This window comes from Ruditapes philippinarum, unplaced genomic scaffold (assembly GCF_026571515.1).
Source record: "Ruditapes philippinarum isolate M1 unplaced genomic scaffold, ASM2657151v2 ctg455_1_1_1_1, whole genome shotgun sequence".
Lineage (NCBI taxonomy): Eukaryota > Metazoa > Mollusca > Bivalvia > Venerida > Veneridae > Ruditapes > Ruditapes philippinarum.
The window spans coordinates 327718-351536 of NW_026863235.1; the positions used below are offsets into that span (position 1 = coordinate 327718).

At 32.2% G+C, this 23819-nt stretch overlaps 2 protein-coding genes across 3 annotated transcripts; one reads left to right on the plus strand and one right to left on the minus strand.

The window, feature by feature from the left end:
* Positions 1-1398: 1398 nt before the first annotated feature.
* On the plus strand, positions 1399-22027 carry LOC132721539 (uncharacterized). Its single transcript, XM_060705859.1, has 5 exons — positions 1399-2981; positions 5262-5277; positions 16944-17667; positions 17935-18264; positions 19159-22027. The coding sequence occupies exons 1-5, from the start codon at positions 1567-1569 to the stop codon at positions 21849-21851; spliced, it is 5178 nt and encodes a 1725-aa protein (XP_060561842.1). The 5' UTR covers positions 1399-1566; the 3' UTR covers positions 21852-22027.
* Positions 6441-10937, minus strand: LOC132721552 (perlucin-like protein). Of its 2 annotated transcripts, none has more exons than XM_060705875.1 (5): positions 10815-10937; positions 9050-9135; positions 8614-8704; positions 7636-7852; positions 6441-6546 (listed from the first exon to the last, which is right to left on the minus strand). In XM_060705875.1, coding segments are annotated over exons 1-5 (417 nt in total). In that variant the 5' UTR covers positions 10816-10937; the 3' UTR covers positions 6441-6524. The 2 variants fall into 2 exon arrangements, with proteins under 2 accessions (XP_060561858.1, XP_060561857.1); XM_060705874.1 differs by lacking the exon at positions 10815-10937 and adding an exon at positions 10682-10786.
* Positions 22028-23819: the final 1792 nt, after the last annotated feature.

The following is a 23819-nucleotide window of genomic DNA, read 5'->3' on the forward strand; positions in this document are numbered from 1 at the left end:
TCTCGCGCATTTATTTCTGATGCATGTACTAATGTATTAGCCACAATTACTTACCAAAAAAGATGCTCAAATACGGCATTTAGAAAGAATTATGATGTACGTATTTATACGTGCACATTAAACTCTTTGCAGCGTTTTTGTTTTGTTTTATTTCCGACTTCATTCTGGCAGAGGGAACCCAATTGGTTAGATATAAACAATGCTTGTCTTGCATTCCATTGATTCTTAATACAATGGCGATCTTTATGATAAGTCTGTTCCAAAGAGATTAGTGACAAAATCCCTACAAAAGGAGGTGACAAAAGTCAAACGGGCAATTTCATTTATCATATAAGTTTTGTTAAGATACTAACTAAATGTTAACCCTTTACCTCATATATATGCGAAACAACGCACTTTCGACCCCGCCCTTTTTAGGCCTCAAATAGTAAAAAATGTCCTGTTTGAGCCCCAAACACAGGTTTTCGTTTGAGAAATGCTGATAAAAAAGTGACCACTTTTTCGGCGCGCTCCCCCCGCCCCATCAAAAGAAAATTTTGGACTTGTGAGAGGCTAAAAATGACCCCAGATCGATCATAAGGTAACGTGTAACCAACGCTGGAAAGCATTTGACTCTATCTCAATCCATTGGGAAGTTGCAGCACTTTGAAATAAATTTTGATGGAAAAAATCAACGCAAAATAGTGATTTTTGGCAATTTTGAGATGTCCCCTCGTTGTCATGGTAACAGGAAATTTAAGCCAGATCATGTTGTCACAAAGGCAATGGTCCAGTCAATATTTGTGCCAAGTGTGATTAGTATTGAAGAATTTTTCATAGTTTTATAGCAATTTGAACTTGTAACGCGAGACTTTTCAATGAAAACAGCCATTTTTCACAAAATGCTCATGACGTAATGGGTTAAGACCCAATATATTTTAACTGTCAAATTTGGTAGGGAACATATGGTTATATTACCGAGGATATGGACCGAGCTTGGTACTAAAATTCCTCCATATTTCTCAATCTATATCACCATAAAATATATTGTTGATTAACATAAATTTAAACAATGACGATAAAATGCATGAAATAGCAAAGTAAACTGTATAAGATAATTAAATGTCACTTTATAAGTAGAAATCTTTTATAATAAAACTGAAAACTATATGAAACAAAACAGAAAACTTTATGTTTAAAAATATTTACTTTAGTAATTCTGTAACGCTTGTATTCACAAATTTTTGTATTAAATTGATCTAGATTATTGATAAACATCTGACACAGAGACATTTCAAATTTTACGCCGAGGCCAATCGGGTTTGATTTTAACTTTCTTTCAACCCCCACTGTAGGAGGGGCTTGTTAATCAAGAGCTATAAAAATTGATAGCCAAATGAAAATACTAAGAGATGGAACATTTTGACGATAACTGCTAAATCTAAAAAAAAGTCATTTGAATAGTTTCATTGATACAGTTTAGTATTATGTTTATTGACATTTAAATATCTTTCTTTACAACGTAAATTTTGAATAGGAAAAAGACGGTATGGACTTATAAAATCATATACTGTCACAAAGCGAAAGATGAAAAATATTCGACCAGTTATCGTTGTGGTTTTCTTAATCATTGTTGTTTTCCAAAACGCATGTGTCTTGTCTTGTCCAGTAAATTGCAAGTGCAGAGGTAAAGGATCTATGTGTGGATCAGGATCTTTTAGCACTTTTCCGACCGGTCTGGATGGTTCGACAGAGTACCTCGGCGTTTCTGGATCCGAGTCCCAACCGAACAATATCACTACAATACAGCAAGCAAATTTTCAAGAAACCCGAAGCCTCTTTTCATTAGCAATTACTTTTAGCGGTGTGCGAAGAGTTGAAGATGATGCATTTTCCTTTCTCCAAAATCTGCATATTTTGAATTTGGCGAATAATGACATTCGAAATATGTCAGCGAATTCTTTCAAAGGATTAACAAAATTAGTTTCTTTGGATTTGTCAGGCAACAAGAACTGTGACTTAAGTAAATCTTTATTTACCTATATTGGTTCGGTTGAGGACTTAAATCTAGGAGATATGAACCTTAAAGTCCTGGAGAGCGATTTATTTGACTATGTTCCGGGATTGAAAAAGTTAAGATTGTACACGAATGGCCTGAAAAAAATTCCTACGGATGTCATTTCACCACTCCTGCATTTGGAATTCTTAGATATCATTTCGAATAAATTAACAGGACTTCAAAGTGAGTTAAAACCGGCTTTTACGAAACTGAGACAGCTGAATCTCGAAGAAAATCCTTGGCAGTGCAATTGTCAGATGCAATGGTTACGCGGCCTTCCGGCGTCTATGAAAATCAGCGTCACTGACCTGAAAGATATCATCTGTCATGGACCAGACAATTTGAAATATTTCTCTTTCAACAATATTGCTGACAACATGCTTCGGTGTATTCCATTCAAAATTAGGAACTGTGGAAATGTTAACCATTCCATTGAAGAAAACAAGTTGATTTCTCTGCCATGTGTGTTTGAAGGTGACCCTTCACCGGAAATAAAATGGACCCGACCAGATGGTCATGAAATCGTTGGAAGGGAAACTATTGCAGGAAATTACGAGATATTCAGAAATGGAACGCTACTTATTCACCACGTGACCGCAAATGACAACGGAGACTGGACAGTTTCTGCATTTAACAAAACAACACACGTTGAAAAACATATCAAAATCAATGTCATTTTACACTCGACATCAACGGTCCTGCCAGCTTCAACAAAGTTAGCTTCAACGGTATCAAGGCCTACCGCGGCAACGAAGTCTGCAACGTCGCGATCGTCCGCTAACACGTCGTCTGCTAACACGTCGTCTGCTAACACGTCGTCTGCTCGTGTATCTGCTACCACACCACGTCCAAAATCGGGATCATCGTCACTATCTTGCAACGTGCATGGTAAAATAATACTGTGCATGTTCTTTATCTTCGTGATGACATTATTCAAACAAATGTGATATACAAATCTAACTGAAGTGAGCACAGGCACGAGTATCGGACCTGGGAAGAAAAAATATGACCAGATTGATAATAAAACCTGTGTTCATCTTAAAAGTGTCAAAAGCCAAAAAAAAAAAAATTGTAATTAATGACCTCGTTTAAAAATATACTATAAGTTAAGAGAAGGCCAGAAAGTCCTGATTCGAGCCTACGAGCAAGGGGTTCATTTCACGGGCCGTTGTGAAAATAATTGTCCATACAATTAAAAAAAACATTTATCACTATTTCGTGTTTGAATTAAGCTTCCAAATGAGACCAACCCAAGTCTCTAGCCTTTCCCGTTCATGAAATATCTATCAGGAAACGAGCGAATTCGTGCTAAAAATCCTTGGTAGACAAAATTGCGGCACAACAATTCGGTACGTAAACAGGTAAACATAGACTAATACATGTTTGTCAGCTGAGTACGGGTCAAAATCACTTGAATTTATTAAATAATATTACTTAATTCATTAAATGAGACCACTCACAACTGTCAGTAGCATCCGATACACACGATATTCGAGTTTCAAACATTTTCACGGTCTTTCTATGGCTTTCTACGCCATTAGGCATCCTTGTGTGAAACGTTGCGGTTTTCGTTGCTATTGGCCAATCAGAAGACTCGTTACAAAATATCGAACAGCTGATTGACAATGGCGTAGAAAGGAATCTAAAGACCGTGGAAAGGTTTGAAATTCGAACTTTGCGTGTATCAGATGCTAATGACGGTTGTGAGTGGTCCAACTTAATGTATTTAGTAATATTATTTAGTAAATTCAAGTGATTTTGACCCGTACTCAGCTGGCATACATGTATTAGTCTATGTTTACGTACCGAATCGTTGTGCCGCAATTCTGTCTACCAAGGATTTTTAGCACGAATTCGCTCGTTTCCGGATAGATATTTCATGAACGGGTAGGGCTAGAGACTTGGGGTTGGTCTCATTTTGAAGCTTAATACAAACGTGAAATAGTGAAAAAAGTTTTTTTTAATTGTCTTGCCAATTGTTTTCACAACGGCCCGGGAAATGAACCCCTTGCTCGTAGGCTCGAATCTGGAGTTTCCGGCCTTCTCTTAACTTATAGTATATTTTTAAACGAGGTCATTATTTACATTTTTTTTTTGGTTTTTGACACTTTTAAGATGAACACAGGTTTTATTATCAATCTGGCCATATTTTTTCTTCCCAGGTCCGATACTCGTGCCTGTGGAAGTGAGGCGTTTGGACAACATCTGCGTCCATTTAAACCGTTGTCGTATTTATACATTTTCTGCATTGCTAGACTTTTCTGTTACTGTACAATATACACGTATTACATGTATGTACATACATATGAAACGGAAAGCAAATTATAAAGTTTTATTTCTGTTTTATTTCAAATATATGAACAAATTAATAGATCAATTGCTAGTGGAAGCAGATGAGAAAGATTTAATTAGCTTTTTATTTATTCAGTTGTGAACAAATCTATAAAATGAATGTTCTAGATGGTTTGGCAGAAAATGGATACAATGTGTACATAATTATGATAATATATTGTTAACATACATTTTAGACAAACGCATTTGAACTGTAAATTTTAATGTATCTTTAATCTCAGTTTTTCATATCTATCAATATCTGAGTTTGTTTTATCCACATTACATTGTAATATCATTTTATACTAAAAAATCTTTAGTAAATGAGGCATTCACAAAATTATAATAGAACAGAACAGAACATATTTTTTATTTTGAATTAAGCATATACAGCTCATCTTCATATACAACAAATATATACATGCATGAATATGAAAAATGGTAAACGCATATCAATAAATGAAATAAACTAGTGAGAATGTAATACAACACATATAATATATACAATCCATATATAACTTTAAACAATACAACAAGGTGGTATTATATAGCATTATCCGGCATTCAATGAATCAAATCTTAATTTAAAAGCTTTGTTACAATATATAGCTAATTTTGTTAACACTGACTTCCTTTCTGAATTCAGCAATTCTAAAAATCTAAACATGCTAGGGTATCTTGTATCTTGTAAAATAGTTGTATATACAATGTTTCCTAAGAGAATCATACAAAGTACAAATCAATACAAAGTGATATTCATCTTCGATGTCATTATTGTTGCAAATAGTACATTTCCAGTCATTTCTATCAATATTATTGTGTCTACCTGTTTCTATGAATAAATTGTGAGATGATAATCTAAGTTTAGCTAATATATTTCTTAATTTCATAGAGTCAGCAATATCCAGGTATTTAGACCTGTTAAAATCGGTTTTGATATGTTTATACAAATACAAAGAAGAACAAATATGTACACTAGAATGTTAATTTGTGATATAAATATCTTTTAAACGACCATGTAGGACTGGTATAAATATATTTAGCTTAACTGATTCTGGATACATCTACACATCATTAAATCCAGCACTTTGCAAAAGTGTTTTGACTTTAGACAACCAATTTACAGTATTAGACTTTGACTCTATCTCCAATCTCTGACAATTAACAATATAATTTAATATGCAATTACTTGTTTTATTTTGATATATTTTTATAAAATATTTAACAATTCTTACATGACGTGAAATATATAATGGAAATCGGCCTACTTCTGCAAACAATGAAAGAGTATTTGTTGACATTTTCACATTAAGCAACCATTTACAGAACTTCCTATGTACAATTTCCAAATTTTCCGATGGTAGGCTACCCCATACCTCGCAACTATAATTTAGAATTGGTAGAACATATGCATCAAACAGGTTGAACATAATATCAATGGGAACTTGCTTATCTCTTGTTACATTAAGTAATGAGCTGTATGTTTATTTTATTATACACAACAGGTTTAAGTAAAAATTGTAAAAGACGATAGACATATTAATATAACAATCAAAGAATTAAATATATCTCAAATTTGTTAGTTGCTAGGCTTACCCTATAACTGACGGATTATAAGTATAATATGTTGAACTAAATATGCCAGTCAAGCATTGCCCTGGCACGAAGAGGGTATTTTATAAAGTGAGTTATTGAAACGAATTGATTAGAAACAACAATCACTGTGATAAGTACCCGTATGTCAAATGGTTTTATTTCCTTATAGTTAAATCAAACAAGAACGCAAGTAAGATAATAAATTGATTATAAACTACATATGCATAATAATCGTTTAGTTTTGTATTCGAATTTCGAATTTAGCAGAGAACAACAAGTTTTAGACTTACTAACTTTACATATGTAAAAGAATTGTGCCTGAGTTACTCATACATTTTTAATTTCATATGGAAATTTACTGAAAGGTGTCATGTATTGGTAATAATTGCGCAATTCTGAAATAATATATCCCACCCCTATAACTTTCCGTTGCTTAAAACCGAACTGGAAAATGACATTAAGCACACGACATATATAAGTTTTAAACATAATTTATTAAAATAAATGACAAATTTCTTTACTTCCAATCGAACCATGGTGTCAGGTAATCAATTCTTTTCTAACCGATGACATCGATTCCACTGAAATAAAAAAGTATATGTTTGTATTTCTTTAATGAATATTATAGTTTTATGCATACATTTGTTCAAAACCTGCTCGAACTTTCATAAACAAAATGGCATATTTATTATCATTTGATTTGAGGAGCTAAATAGCTTGCCTGTAATAGCTAAAGAAATCGACAATATTGTTCACTTCCATTTTGATTTTGACACATCTGTAATAATTATGTTAAAACATTTACAATCACTTATCAAAGAACTATTCCGTAGCATGCAATTTTTTCGAATGATTAAGTGCCAAGCTGAGATAATATGTACAGAAACACATAATCCATTAAACTGCTGGAGGCAAATGAGTCTACACATGCGACCAGTGCAGACCAAGATCCATACTGTCCAATCTGGTCTGCACTTTTCGCCATTCAGTCTTTACACTTATTTTGAAACTTTTCCTAAAATAATGAATCATTTTGTTTATACTGAAATATGGACAAGTCCATTAACAATACGTATACATACGTATGTATGTATAGGTTAGTGTTTATAAGTAAGTATTCATAAAATTATATTGGTCAAGAACGCTGCTCGACCAATTTACTTTAGTAAATGCTTACTAGATCTAATAAAAACTAATCAATAAAGTAAAATAGAATGAAATTATATTTATAAATAACAGACTTATTAATTTTAGCCGATTTACCAAAGTAAATGTGTTATAATTCATTTGAAATACTGCAATTAATAATTCCAAACTTAAAGCTTGACCAGGGTTCAGCAGTGTATGCCGTTTATGAATTACGATGAAATATTTATGCTTAACCATCAGAATAAATGAGCCGTGTCATGACAAAACCAACATAGTGGGTTTGCGACCAGCATGGATCCAGACCAGCCTGCGCATCCGCGCAGTCTGATCAGGATCCATGCTGTTCGCTATCAGTTTCTCTACTTGTAATAGAGTTGGTAAGTGAACAGAATGGATCCTGATCAGACTGCGCGGATGCGCAGGCTGGTCTGGATCCATAATGGTCGCAAACCCATTACGTTGGGTTTGTCGTGACGCGGCTCAAATGTTTTGTACCAAACAATTTAATACACTCAACCTACACATTTTGTTTCTCACAGACATAAAATTTTCGCGTCGTACACGTGACGTCATTCCATTTGCCATTGGTGTGCATATCGACGCAGTTTTCCAAATGTCCATGGAATACTGACGTTGGTTCGTTGTTATCCCAATTAGTGTACGTTATAGGTGTCATGCTTGTCATCCAGACCCATCTATTCTCCTCCACTATGTCACTCAAGCTTATCCAGTATTCGCCTATTTGAAAGAAGAAATATTTTAATGTTGGTAAAAAAAACAGGAGAAACAGATATAAACAGAAATAATAAAAAATATATAAACAGAAATTCAAAAAGCAATGGATTTCCGTATGCTTATAAAAATAAGGGTGACGAGTAAACAAATAAGGAGAAATTTACAACATCACTTTTTAGTCCTACGCATTCACCCAAGATTTCAAGTTTTTACGACAAGTTGACACAAAAATAGCCATTTATACGAGTATAACGTTAATGCTGAGAATTGTACTTATACTATTTAAATTGTTAAATGCAATTGTTTGTAAAAACAATATCAGACGTCTCACATTTTTCTTAAATAAAGAAGAAAAGTAAAGTTATATCCACGTGTTGTTGATTTTTTTCCTACACTTTTATTTTAATTTCTCAAAAGCTTTTATATTTGTTGTCCTGTTTTAAGTTTTCCAAAAAAAGTTATTCATTGGCAAGTAACCTGAATAATATTTTGGGTCTGTTGTTTTCAGAGAATTAGTACCTTTATAGTGATTTAGTATTTTGTATGAAAGTCAAAATACTACATTTTGTGTACTTTGTTTTGCTATACTTTAATGACAAATAATTTAACATATAGATCTACTTTCTTCAGGTAATAAGCAACTTACATGCTCTAAAACCGTTAATTAAACATTATTAAACTCAGGTTTGCCCTTTTAAAGAAGGATAAAATCGTTCCTTTCTTAGGCATAATGTGCCTTTTAATAAAGCATGAAATTTGCTTACGTCCAGTAGATGCTATAACAGATGTTATGTAGCTATTTTCAAACTCATCCTCAATCTCTACCAACTGACCACCAATAATTCGACACATTTCCTAAAACAAAAAGACAAACAATCAATCAAATATATCATTGATCGATTTTCAATACTGGTTATTGAGTTTAGAAGAAAGTAGTTTGGTAAGATACAAGTGAAAATACGGAAAATATGTTTCACTATAGTGAAAAATAAATTTTTACAGTGAAAAATAAATTTTTACAGTGAAAATACAGAAAATGAAAATACGCATTTTATTTCATCAAGATTTCTCAATATTTCAGTTATAAGTATACATTGAAAAATACCACATTGTGTCATGACTGCAATTATTGTCAGATGTCATGTTTGGAATACAGTGTCATAGAACGATCTGTGAAGGTTTTTTTTATTCTAAACTTACAAAAGCTCCTGTCCAGTATTCTTCATCATGACTAAAGAAATAGCAAGACTGACCGTGTTCGCGCCATCCACTAGGACATTCCGACACTGAAAACAAGAAGTATCTTTAAAAAAGATACTCGGCCGAAGTCAAACTTGTTAATTTGCATAGGATAAGCTACTACTAACCATGCTAACCGCAAACAGAACATTTTATTTGTCCTCAATAGTTTTATTTCAGTTCATTTTTACCCGCAATTTTTTCCCCCATTAATTGTCATCTTAGATTTAAACAATATCATTTACATTATTTGATTTTAATCAAAATTGAATTTGATTTGAATAGGAATTTATAATAAAAACAAAGATTCAGTAGATACTGTAAACTAATTCCAAAGAGAATTTGCAACTGTAAATTAGTCGAAAGTTCGTTTCAATCGTTTTATGCCCGGTAAGAGAAGAGAATATAATGACTAGAACAGATTAGAAGAGAAACCCAATCGAACGCAAAAGTATCAAAAAGGCGATCTTTCATATTTAATTTCATATATTTATTGAAAAGCTGTTAGAAACATCTAGAAAAATATCATTATTTTGTTTTTATATTTATTCTTGCATATCAGACTGGCGTTTCCGTTAGTTTTACCCATGCCGGAAATTTCATCTGGCATGGGGGGTTCCAGATGAGTCACGTGCTGTACAATGGCACGATAAAGATGACGTCATTTTACCGTTATGAATGATTTTGTAATTCATACGCTGTTGAATGAAAGTAGTTACGGTTGTAATGATATAAATTTTCATTTAAAATAATGATAAATAATTTAAAATATAATGGAATATGGTAGAATATGCAAGAAAAAATATCTGACATATGTTTGCGGTTCGGATCGGAATATCCGTCCCTCGGTCACCCGCCCATGGGCGGTAACTCGGCAAGCCTCGTTACCGCCCACTGGGCGGGTCACCTCGGGACGGATATTCCGATCCGAACCGCAAAATATGACAGATATTATTATTCTGACATATCTTTTTACAACACTTCTTGCCATCGCACAATCGAACAGACCTATAACGGTAGCTCTTCTAAAGTATCGATCGAACAGGCTATTAATGTTAAAATGACCAATGAATATTCTGCCTATATTCATTCCTTTACTGTTAATTTTAGCGGAAGTCAAGGTGAAACCAAACGGCCTTCGGCCGTAAAAAGACACAAATTAAACGTGCATGGACCTTAATACACGACCGTCATACTGCGATATAATAGCTACATCAAACTAACAAAAAATATCGAATTTCGTATTTCTAATACATCTATGATATTCAAGGAAATAAAGGAAAGGTAAGTTTAATACAGAAACTGTTTTATTGTTCAAACCACATTAGTTTGAATTCATGCTGAAGAAAATACTGGCTTGGCGAAAGAAAAAAGATGTTAAGGACATACAAATACTGTATATTTACAAAACAAATTGAAATATATTTCTATTTTTAAAGTCAAAGTGAAATATATCTTAGAATGATGTTGTTTTTCTTCAAATCACTTTCTTGACATAAATTTGAAACAGTATACATGTATGTGATACACTGTAGGTTCAAATATCAAGTCATGAAATTATTAATTTTTTTTTTCGAATGTAGTGATACATACCGGAAAGTTTGATTAATGCCACAAAAACAAAATATTTAAGCATCATCATAAGATCCAAGTTTAAATGTTATACTATTACACTAGTTGATCGGTTTCATAACTTTACAGACAGATAAGAAAATTTAATACATACTATTGATAAGAATTCGGTCACCGTTACATACGAAAACTAGTTTAGCTTCACGTTGGTAATTTAGTTTCGCTTCCAATTCCAGAAGCTAAAAATCTATATCAAATGCATTCCTATAAGCCCCTTTTCACCATTTTCAGAGTCCAAAATATCTATATCAAATGCATATCGTACTCCATCTAGCCTCGTTTTTTTTCAAATCAAACAAATCATATCACTTCTGTTTTATACATGAAGTAACAAAGTTCTGTCAAATGTCCACATTATACATTGTTATCGCATGGCTGTGAGCTTTTTCTTTGTTCTTTCTAACCCATTATACTCGTTACACTTCCATTAAGGATTTGAAAACTGTATTGATATACAGTATATCAGTACAATTTTTCCACTTCATTCATATAGATATATAACAGTTGAGTTTTTGTGCACCTGCTATATATCCACCGTGCATATCCAGTAACGCAGGAATGCGCCTTTGAACCTCAATATTCACAAAAACGAATTCGTCACACGTGTGAAAAACGCGCTCGAATTCCTGACACGTGTGTGACAAGTTCGTACGCCCCACGCCAAACCCCCACCTCATCCCACCCAATTTCTGTGCATATTGTGAAGGAAAGAAAGGGTTCCTTACTGTACATTTCCGGACCATGATTGAATAGTTTGTGTCCGCTTGCAATTGTGTCACGAGCTTTTTCCCAAATAAAAAGAAACGTACTGTATAGTATTGCGTTTTTGTTACCATAAGGATACAGAACACATTTCTATGGATTAATTCTGTGATAAATCAGCCATAAATAGAGCAGTCCATAAACAATTCCCGCGGAATCTTTACCGAACACAATTGATGTTTTACCGATTCTGTTTTTTAATCGATGCTGCATCCTTTTTGTTGTTTATTACAAGGACCTTCGAATGTGTGAGTTCTGTCTTTGAAGTTCGGCGGTACTTTTGAAAAAGTTCTGGTAGGCGGAGCCAAGGAAAAATGACATTTGGGAGCAAGATCAAAAATGTATCAGTTCAGAGTAGCGCTTCGATAAAAAAGGGTTCACTTTTAAAGAGTAAGTACTTTTTCAAGGGGGTCATTCGATGCGCGCGCATCCCCAAAATTCTGATACCGCGAACACTTTATTAACCGGTATTTTGAACAAAAACGATTCATGTTAAGCAATCAGAATAGATTTGAATTTAATTTCTTTTGCAAAGAAGATGCCCTTACTTCTAGTTTTTGTATTCCAAATGCCATTACACAACTCTTCCCTTTCTCGTCAGCATTTCGCGTTGAATGCGATTTTGATTCTGGATACTGCGTACATCCGGCGTTGAAATGTTACAGAAATTGAGAAATTGTCGATTAAACTTAAAGTTTCAGACAACTGAAAGTTAGTTTATTGTGAAATCTATTTTAAAAAACATATTTTCAATCTGCATTCTTTTTCGTGTGTACGAAAACTGACTTAAAACGCACTATTTACAGAAAATACACATTATGATATTGCGTACACTGTCAAAAAAGATCAAGATACTGCGTACACAGTGATATGTTGTTTGTTGTACAGCCTCAAAAAGATGATTTTTTACTCATTTATGTAACACTTTGTCCTGATAAAATATTTTTACACTACATTTTAAGATTACTAACTTTTTACAGTCAAATCTCATTTTAGAAAATATATGTATGCCGATGATGTGGCGAATTCTTCTCCAGACGACATGAAGGACGACATCGGCAACGTGGTCCTAACTAATGTGACCTTTGCAAACATGTGATTTTTTCCAAAGTATCATTCTTGACATATACGAAGTGTCATACCTCTGAATGCAAGTTATAATGTATTCTCAACCCTGGTGATCCAGCAAAGCAAAGAAGTGATTGTTTCAAAGATTTGTTGAACAGCTGATTATTCAAGGGCACCGTTCTTTTATCTCTTCAGTACAAAATGGTCAGCATTAGTGAATCCTCAGTGTTTTTACGGTATGGTTGATCAAATATCGCTGTCACGTGATTCCTGCAATATGTGAATCAAAATTACTCGTTAACAAGTGTTAGTAAGTTACATAATAGTAATTAAATTGAAACAATACAGGAAGTTTTACAAAAACAGTAAACACATGAAAGTTACCAGTAACTTAACATTTAATAAATATAAAAGTACTATAGACCCATTGCACAATGACATCACAAGCACCTGCTACCAGAATTTAGCAGATTTACCGGTTGGCAAGAAGAACCAATATTTATAAACATTATATAGCAGCAGAATTTTTAAATTCTTATAACTTTTTTATTTGTGGATCGATTTTTTAGATTCTTATATCATTTAAAAGTTCTTTGTATTCATATTTTTAAAATATAAGCGGATTTTCATTTTTTGCTTTTAAAAAATAAAGCTCAGCTATTTTTCTACTGTTATTTCAATAGTTTTCTAGCACCAAGTTTAACTCCTTACCAAGAAAAAATGAAAACGCTTTGTTAATTTATTATTTAATATATAAAATATGAGTAAAACGACCTTTCTAATGATATAAAATACTAAGCTGTTTCATGAAAAATAAGTTTTTTATTATAAATATAAAATTACTATATTTTGCATTTTATCAGCCACCACTTTTTTGCCAACCATCCGAAAGTTACCTGTATCTCTTATCAGCAATTTGTTACTATTAATAGATTTCATAACAATAACATGCAAAGGGCCTATAAGAGAGATTAATAGTTATAAATCATTGATACTGAAACAAATAATTATAGTAGAAAACCAATACCAGTAAAAGTAATAAATAGAAACACCAAAAAAACACTATAAGTGAAGGAATTTTAACTGTTTGACTACGGAAAAAAACAGTAAAGTGACAACAACAGTATAATAACAGTGACTATAATGAACTATAACAGAACATAAACAATAACAGAACAGTAACAGAAACAGAAACTATAACAGTATAGTAACAGGAACTAAAATAAACAGTAACAGTAAAGTAACTACAACAATAACAGGAAAAATAACAGAACGGTAACCATAAAGTTACTATAACAGTATAGTAACAATAACAACAACAGAACAGTAACATTAAGGTAACAGAACAGGAACTGTAATAGAACAGGAACAGTAAATATCTATAACGAAACAGGAATAGTAACGGAACATTAGCCGTAAAAAACAATAACAAAACAGGAACAGTAACAAAACAGGAACAATAACAGAACAGAAACAGTAAATGACTATTACAGAACAGGAACAGTAACAGAACAGGAACTGTAACTTAACAGTAAATAACTATAACAGAACTGAAACAGTAACAGAACAGGAACTGTAACAGAACTTTAACAGTAAATAACTATAATAAAACAGTAACAGTAACAGAGCAGAAACTGTAACATACCAGTAATAGTGAATAACTTTAACAGAATAGAAACAGTGACAGTGAATAACTATAACAGAACAGAGACAATGAATAACTACAACAGAACAGTAACAGTAAATAATTATAACAAAACAGGAACAGTTACTATAACAGAACAATAACAGTAAATAACTATTACAGAACAGTAACAGTAAATAACTATAACAGAACAGTAACTATACCAAAACAGTAACAGGAACAGTAACAGTAACAGAACAGGAACTGTAACAGAACAGTAACAGTAAATAACTATAACAGAACAGGAACAGTAACAGTGAATAACTATAACAGAACAGGAACAGTAACAGAACAGTAACTAGAACAGAACATGAACAGTAACAGTAAATAACTATAACAGAACAGTAACATTAACAGAACAGGAACAGAAACAGAACAGTTACTAGAACAGAACAAGAACAGTAACAGAAAAATAACAGTAAAAATAACAGAACAGGAACAGTAACTGTAGGTAACTATAACAGAACAGTAACAGTAAATAACTATAACAGAACAGTAACAGTATTTAACGATAACAAAACAGGAACAGTAACAGATCAGGAACAGTAAATTACTATAACAGAACAGGAACTGTAACAGAACAGTAACAGTAAATAGCAATAACAGAACAGGAACAGTAAAAGAACAGTAAATAACTATAACAAACAGTAACTCTTACAAAGCAGTAACAGTAATTAACTATAACAGAACAGGAACAGTAACAGAACAGTAACAGTGAAGAACTATATAAAAGTAGGAACAGTAATAAAACAGTAACATTAAATAACTATAACAGAACATGAACAGTAACAGTAACTATAACAAATGGTAACAGGAACAATAACAGAACGGTATCAGTAAAATAACTATAACAGAATGAATGAATGAACAATAATGAAACTTACATTGTATTGAGGATTTGGTAGAATCATACAATTCCAAGATTTTTCACGTTGTTGACATTTTAAGTTCAATTTTCATACACTACTGTCCAATGCAACTGATTGAATTTAACTGTACATAGTCATGATGTACTAACATAAATTTAAGTCAACTATGATTACAATTCAAGTGGGTGAAAATTTGGATTAAGCAGTGCATGCAAAAATAATACCATTAACTCGACGAACCTTTAAGGTGTGAAAGCTATTATCTACACTCTGTCTACACTGGTCCATTTACTGGTATACTCGTATATTTAGCCAGTTAAGTCACAATTCAAAGTCTAATTGTTTATAAAAAGTATTATAGATTGAACACTATTTCCCAGATATTCTTCTTAAAATGTTAAATTATTATCGAATCATGAAACAGTCTGGTCAGTTTTTAATTACAAATAAATTAAATATTGAGGTTGCAAATTATTTGTCTGTGTCGTAATTTTTCTATTATAAAGCTATATCTTACAAAATATCTTTTTATAAAATTTATCAACAGTAAAATTATATTGGTTCCATTATCTTAAGGTCGATTTTCAAAAGCGTCGTTACACAGGATGTCTCTATTATTAACACACGAGTATTGTACGTAAAGAGAACAAAATGTTCCTGAACAAAATATTCTGCTATTTTAAGTTTAGCAATTATCTCGTGCATGCGTCATTCCGCTTTAAGGCAGTTCACAACCATATTTATTTCATAAAAAATGGAAAAATTCTCTTTCTTTACATTCAAACAATATGTTTTGCAGCGGATAAACATGTATAGCTTTACACACTTTAACAATATTACAGTATTGTAAACGCATAAAGATATTCATTATAAAATATAACAAAACTTAACGAAACATATTTTTGACTGTGTATATATGTATATACTGTACACTAATAAACAATATTTTAACAATATAGACTACATATGATGACAAACAGAATCATCCACAGTCACATATGAAACACACATTTTTACAAGAGAAAACTTTTTCAACACTGTTTTCAGTTGAAAAATAGATTTTCAATGCACATCATAATCTTGTAACAATATTTTCAACCCTGTCATGTCAAAAGTCGTAAGTGGAGACCTTTAGCACACTGTCATTATATGTTCCTTCATGTGTTTTACACGCGTATTGTTACATGTTGTGAATGTTTACATGCTTTGTAATGTCTACCTTGTAAAATTTTCGTTAACGGTATTTCCCCTCCTCCCCCCTCCCCCACCTTTTTTCTAAATGATTGATGAACGTTTCAGTTCGACTTATACACACTGTTATATAAATGCAAAGGTGTTGCATAGATCTGTATAAGATATGATATAGTTGGCATTGCTCAAGCTTGAAGAATGTAAGAAAAATTGCAACTTAAAAAAACTTTCAGTTTCTAGCACTTAGTAATTTAAGTTTGTGCAAAGATATTGCACGGTAAATTTCTCAGAATCAAGGATCAATTGTGCCTAACGGTAGATTGGTCATTTAACGACTTCTCATAATTTTTAAGATTCAAGTTTTCAAATATGAAAAAAAAACTTTTGCACATTTCTTTTTATCATAGGTCAAGGGTTAACTCCGCCCCGTTAGGTCAATTGAAACACACTATAGAAACAGTTGACATTGATTTTGATAGGTCAAATGTCCAACTTACTAGACGATAACACTTTTGTTATAATAATAGTAATAGCCTTGTTATATACATTTATGATATTTATTCTTATGTATCACACGTGAGTTGAAGTGTGCTTTCGCTTACAGAGACATATATAGTTTGAGATACAGGTTATTTGTGCTAATTTCCAGAATCACCTGTTTTCGCGAAGTCACATGGCGGGTCGAGGCAGGAAAAAAGATGGAGGGGGCATGAGCCCAAAAGGCGTTTATATAGACGATATGGAGGCTCTTGTTGAGGCAGTGGGGAAGAGGTTAGAAGGTAGTCTTGAAAAACTTCAGGAATCAGTGGATAAATGTGTGTTAGCTGCTGACTTTGTAAAAGTAAAATGTGCTGTTAGAGTTAACCGTTATGAAATTGATAAACTAAATCAGTACTCAAGAAGGGAGAACGTGAGATTATTTGGTTTAGCTATTGATCAGGGAAAATCGCTTACTGAAACGGTAATTTCTATGTTTAATCACATCGCTAGACTTGATGCCAAATGCAAGGACATCGAAACGTCTACAGGGAAACATATGACGAGGAGACATAGCAATGGTAGTGTTGTCGATGAGTCGGAAATAAATTTGAGTGTCTCCAACAACTTAGAAGAAGGATTGGATGAATCTTATACTCCATTCTCTGCTGCAGATATCAGTACCTGTCATCCGATTAAAGGGAAGAAACCGCATCATATTGTTAGATTTGTATCACGTAACAAGCTGATGGTGTTGTTTTCAATAAAGAAACGTTTATCAATCAGCCAAACGTACAAGGGAGTGTTCATATCTGATGATCTAACACCGTTGAGGCTACGTCTAAAGGATTATATCAAGGAATCGGGGAAAGTTTCTAAACTTTACACTCGTGATGGTAACATTCATTGTTTATTCAAGAATAAAGATGAAGTAATCTCTTCACCAGATGATCTTTTTAAGATTGAGTTGCCAATTGACTTTAGAAAACTTGGTCTTGAAGCCTATGAATAGGAATACGCAGAGGCTCAGTCTACTCGTAACCAGTTATGTTTGGGAATAAATGACCCTATTAGTTCAACTTCATTTAATTTTTGTTCTAGTTATAACTTGACCGGTGGTCAAGTCTGTTCAACAAGTAACGATTCCAATAAGTTTATTTCAGTTGATATAGTTTCTAACCAGGGTGATGATGGAAACAAGTTATCTTGTAGTAAAAATGACAACATTAATAAACAGTTATCGCACGTTGATTTTTATTACCATAATAGTGATATAGGGGCATGTAGTATGAACTCAAAATATGACTCTAATCAAGTTAATATGTGTGTATCTGCTGACAAGGATTCTACTTTAAGTAATCATGATGATAAACAGTTACCGAATAACAGTGACTTGGGCCAAGTGAATCAAAATCAGTGGAACAATGATAATTCTAGTCATATAGATCAGTGTTTAATAAATATTCAACCTTGTTCGAGTACAAGTTACTCAAGTCAGTTAAAATCATCACTTGTTAACTCTAGTGATTTAAGTATGCTTAATTCTTTTAATAATTATGATGATATTTCACATGATCATGTATATTGTATGTCTAATATTTCTAATATTACAAAATGTTGTTCTATAAATGTATGTGGGCTTAGATCTAAACTTGTAATTCCAGACTTCATTAATTTTGTTGAAAAATACGATATATTTTTTGTTTCTGAAACTAAATTAGATGCATATGACACTGTTTGTATGAAAGACTATGTTTTCTTTCACAAATTTCGAGATAAATGCCGTAATAAATCGGGGGGAGTGGGAGTTTTTATCAAGAAATCTTTATCCACAAAGTTAACTGTGTTAGATTGTAGCTCTGAGAATTTTTTATTTTTAAAATGCAAAGATTCTGATGTCATCTTTGGAAATGTTTATATTCCTCCTGAAGGATCTCATTATAGCTCTCTTGAATTATTTGATAGCTTAGAAAGTTGTATTATTGATTTGAAAATCAAATTTGCAAACTGTTTATTCTGTATTTTTGGTGATTTCAATGCAAGAACTGGTTCCTTGAGTGATTTTGTTGACTTTGATAAGTATGTAATTAATGAAAATTTTGATGATATTACCATGCAACATATAGTTATGAATAACCTTGATGAACTTGGTTTCCCTGTTGAACGTTTTTCTTGTGAAAGCAAATGTAATAATTATGGCCAGAGACTTATTCAGTTGTGTAAATCTGCAAATATCTTTATTGGTAATGGTAGATGTGGTAATGATGCATATATTGGTAGAAACACATGTAATAAAGGTAATGGTAGCTTGATCGATTATTTGCTTATGTCAGGAATTTTGTTCCCTTGTATATAATATTTTAATGTTTTGCAATTTGATCCAATTTTATCTGATGTGCATTGTGCATTGGAATTTTGTTTTAACTTGAACATTATACCAGATTGTAATGTTATGGATGCAAGTATCAAATCTAAAGATGATGTTTGTTATAGGCCTGTGTGGAGTTCTAATTTAAGTGCTAGTTATAAGCATAAGTTCGATAACACAGCTGTATCAAATTTATTGGATGAGCTTAAAGAGGTTTGTGAAAATCGTCAATTTGATGTAAATGTTGTTAATCATTTGACCGGTAAAGTGTCTGGTATTTTAACCGATGCAGCTGTAAGTTGTGATCTTATAAAGAAAAATGTTAATCATAGGAAGTCTAAGAAAAACAATAAAATTTGGTTTGATAGTGATTGTAAAAATGCTCGTATTCAATATATGAATTATAAAAACATGTATAGCAGGAACCCTACTGCAGAAAATAAAGATAGTTTAGTTTGTAGTAGCCGACAGTATAAAAAAGAAGTTAAGAAAAAGTTTAGAGCATATCAGAAAAGCATTGTTGATAAAATTAAAGGTTTAAAAAATAAAGATCCTAGATCTTATTGGAGTCTATTGAACAAATATTCAGGTGATCGGAAGGAAGTTATTAACAAAGTAACAACTGAGGCTTTTTTTGATCATTTTAGTAAATTGAATGAGGTTGACACTCAAGTTGACATTGATGACTTTGATATAACTAATGTCTCGTCAAATAACTCTGATTTAGATAAACCATTTACTGTATTAGAAATACGTAAAGCTATTATTTCACTGAAAAACAATAAAGCATCATCTTCCTTTGATCATGTATTGAATGAATATCTGAAGAATGTACCCGACAGCATGTTTGATGTGTTTTGTTATTTGTTTAATATTATTTTAGATTCTGGAATTTTTCCTGAAGTTTGGAGTAAAGGGATTATTTTACCAATATACAAAAACAAGGGTAACATAGACGATCCAGATAATTATAGGGGAATTACTATACTTAGTTGTTTTGGGAAACTTTTCACAAATGTTCTTAACTCTAGACTCAATAATTTTTTAGAAAGTAATAATATTCTCTGTGAAGAACAAGCTGGATTTAGGAAAAAGTATAGCACTACTGATCATATATTTTCTCTGAAAACTTTGATTGATTTATATCTGTCTAAAGGTAAAAAGTTATATTGTTCTTTTATTGATTATAGAAAGGCTTTTGATAGCATAAATAGAACTGCACTTTGGCAGAAATTAATTAGCAATAATGTTGATGGTAAATGTATAAAGATCATTTATAACATGTATTTACAAGCTAAATCTTGTGTTAAAATTAATTCTTTTAGTCATATGTCTGATTTTTTTACAAGTCATACAGGCGTTCGTCAGGGTGAAAACTTATCTCCCATATTGTTTTCTTTATTTTTAAATGATTTAAACTATTTCCTGTCACAACATTTTAATGGTCTGGATCTACTATCAAACATTGTAAATGATACCCTGAGTGATTCTGATGTTGAAATGTATTTTAAATTGTATATTCTTTTATATGCTGATGACACTGTCATATTTGCTGAATCTGCTGAAGAACTACAAAAAGCACTAGATGCAATGTCAAATTATTGTCAATTATGGCATTTACAAGTTAATCCTAGTAAAACTAAAATTGTTGTTTTTTGTAAAAGTAAAAGAGGTTTATGTAATATTCCAGCCTTTAGTTTTGAAGGTAATTTGCTAGAAATTGTTGATGATTTTTCATATCTGGGTGTTAAGTTCTCTTATAATGGTAAATTTGCTAAAACAAAGAATCATTTATTAGAACAGGCAAGGAAGGCTATGTTTTCAATTATAGTTAAGGCTAGAAAATTGGATTTGCCTATCAGTATGCAAATTCATTTATTTGATAGCATGGTAGCACCTATATTGTTATATGGTAGCGAAGTGTGGGGAATTGAAAATGTGAATATCATTGATAGATTTCAATTAAAATTTTATAAACTCATATTAAATTTGAAACAAAGTACTCCAAATTGTATGCTTTATGGAGATTTAGGGATATTACCTTTATCTATTCATATAAAAAGTAGAGTTTTGTGTATTTGGAATAAGATTTTAAGTAGCAAACAGGAATCAATAAGCCATATATTGTATGATATGTCACACTCTTTGTATTGTAGAAATGTGTTGAAACTCCCATGGATGAATAGTGTTTGTAAATTACTAGATTCACTGGGTTTATCAAATTTTTGGATTAATAATGTTGCCACTTCTCTTCCATTGTTTAAGAAAATTGTTAAAAATAGACTGAAAGATCAGTTCATTCAAAATTGGCATAGTGAAATGTCACAATCGAGTAAATGTCTGAATTATAGAATGTACAAAAGTGAATTCAGATTTGAAAAGTTTTTAGATATTTTACCATCTCATTTAGCTTTGGTACTATTGCGCTTTAGATGTATGAACCATAAAATGCCTATTGAGTCTGGTAGATTTTGTAATATACCAAGAGAATTAAGAGTGTGTAATTTATGCAATAATAGCTCACTTGGTGATGAATATCATTATTTATTTAATTGTCAATTCTTTAATACTGATAGAAAAAAATATATTACTAGAGAGTATAGTACTAATGTTAATTCAATCAAGTTTTCTATGTTAATGAATAGCACAGATAGGAGTATATTGTTAAAACTTGCAGTATTCTGTAAAAAAATTATTTCAGCATTTAAGTAACTGATAACTAAGCTTATTTTCATAATGTAACACTTTCATTTTTGATTTATATTTGCCATGTAATACATCAGCATATTTCGTGGATATCTCTTTATATGTCATAATATATGTATATATATTTGTATATGTGACTGATGCCTCTATGAGGCCCAGCATTTTCAAATAAACTGTTCAAACTGTTCTCGGATTTAATGATAACTGCGGAGTACTTTAATATACTCGGGGATACACGGATACAGATATCAAATTTGATATCCTGAGTGTTCAATGTTCTCGAGGACACGTGTACACGTGGAGAGATCTGGTCTTGATCATTATGCGCATAAACAAAGTAAATTTATTATTCTAGATGAGAAAGAACGATAGCTAGAAACAACGATAATTAACACATGATGAATAACTGAAGCAATGATACCACGATGTTAAAGACGAAACTACAATGCTATGAACTCAAAACAACGAATCCCCGTTGTTTTGAGCTCTGAACATTTCTTTAATATTTGTATAGAATAACCCATTTATATCCCCAAAAGAAGGGCATATAAAATTTAATTCCCCAAATCACCCTCCATACATGCAATTAAAGAAATGCGTCCAGAAATAAGAAAACAAGCAAAATCGTTAAATTTCTTTCAACCGACGAATGCTGGTCATTATTAACAACAGCAACCGCAGTTCCCAGAACGTTTCCTTGAAATCCAGTCAGCAGTTGCCGAAAAGTAGCGCAAAAATGAATAATGCCATAATTATTCAGGGGTCATAACTCTTTGTTAAAAGGTCCGACAATATCCCTTCCCAATTTAATCGGCGGAGGATAATAATATGACATACATGTACTTTAAAGTTTTCAAATCTTCAAGATTCCAGGCCAGCCAACGGTCAAGTTCAAACATAGATCGGAAGAATTAAACGTTTTAAACGTTTTGTGAAAAGAATTATTGTGTACAAGTTTTAAAGAAATCCATCAAGTAAACAGAAATTACGAGTATGATATTTTTAGTACCTGACCTTTAATATGCTTGTTAAAGGGGTTATTGTGTCCAATATAAAAGAAATCCATTCAATATTTAATGAGGATAAAATATTTATCAAGATATTGAATGTAACTGAATTTCATATTTATGACATATCCCTCAGTCTAAGTGTCCATAATACCATATACATTGGAAACATATCGTGTACTAGTAACAAATGAATAATGCTCAAAACTTCATTTTATCCGCTGTAATTCAGTAATCGAAATTTTGCAATTTTCTCTGCTTAACATGTCCTGTCGTTCTGTATGGGGTTCTTGGCAAACTAAGTAAAAAAAAAGGAAATCCATTGAATTGATATCCCCCGCCGCATGATTCGAAGTTTCTTTGTAGTATGTACCTGAGATATTGATGAACAAAACCTCCATTCTAACACGACCCGCATTTTTCCCTATTGAACAAAGAAGAACAGAAAGTGTGTGTTATTATGCAACAGATGCACAGGTTGACATTCTATATTTAGACATGTGACGTAATCATTAAACACGTGACGTAACCACTAAAAATCCGACGCGCTGAAAATAAGTACGGAAACAAATCAGGCGCAATTTTGCTTAACTATCAAGTACGGCAACATTTATTTGTTGATGTCGTGTTAGAATCGAAATAATATATCCAAATCAGTGATTTAATCGCTTGATAACATCACTGCTTGTCGTTCGGATGCGCATCATTATATCACTCGGGCTACGCCCTCGTGATATAATTCCTCGCACCCGAACTCCAAACAGTGATGTTATTGAGCAATAAAATCACTGTTTGGGATATATTATTTCTTAAACAAAATTGACCAATCTCAAGCAAAATGCCTTTTGATGGTTTATAAATTTTGTTGAAATCCAGTAAGTCGATGACTAAAAATAGTACAAAAATGAATATAACTGTATAGATCTACATACTGCAAAACTAATGAGTGGTATTATCTAATACTTAC

Bases quoted from the DNA above. Each gene is read 5' to 3' on its own strand.
- LOC132721552 (XM_060705874.1), bottom strand. From the start codon at position 10,730: ATGATGATGCTTAAATATTTTGTTTTTGTGGCATTAATCAAACTTTCC. The intron at 8,705-9,049 runs GTAAGTTTAGAA...TTTTTGTTTTAG, and splicing joins AATACTGGACAGGAGCTTTT to GAAATGTGTCGAATTATTGG. The intron at 6,547-7,635 runs GTAGGTTGAGTG...TTTTTATTTCAG, and splicing joins GTCTGTGAGAAACAAAATGT to TGGAATCGATGTCATCGGTT.
- LOC132721539 (XM_060705859.1), top strand. From the start codon at position 1,567: ATGAAAAATATTCGACCAGTTATCGTTGTGGTTTTCTTAATCATTGTT. The intron at 17,668-17,934 runs GTAACATTCATT...AGTTTATTTCAG, and splicing joins TAAACTTTACACTCGTGATG to TTGATATAGTTTCTAACCAG. The intron at 18,265-19,158 runs GTCAGTTAAAAT...TTGATCCAATTT, and splicing joins TTCGAGTACAAGTTACTCAA to TATCTGATGTGCATTGTGCA.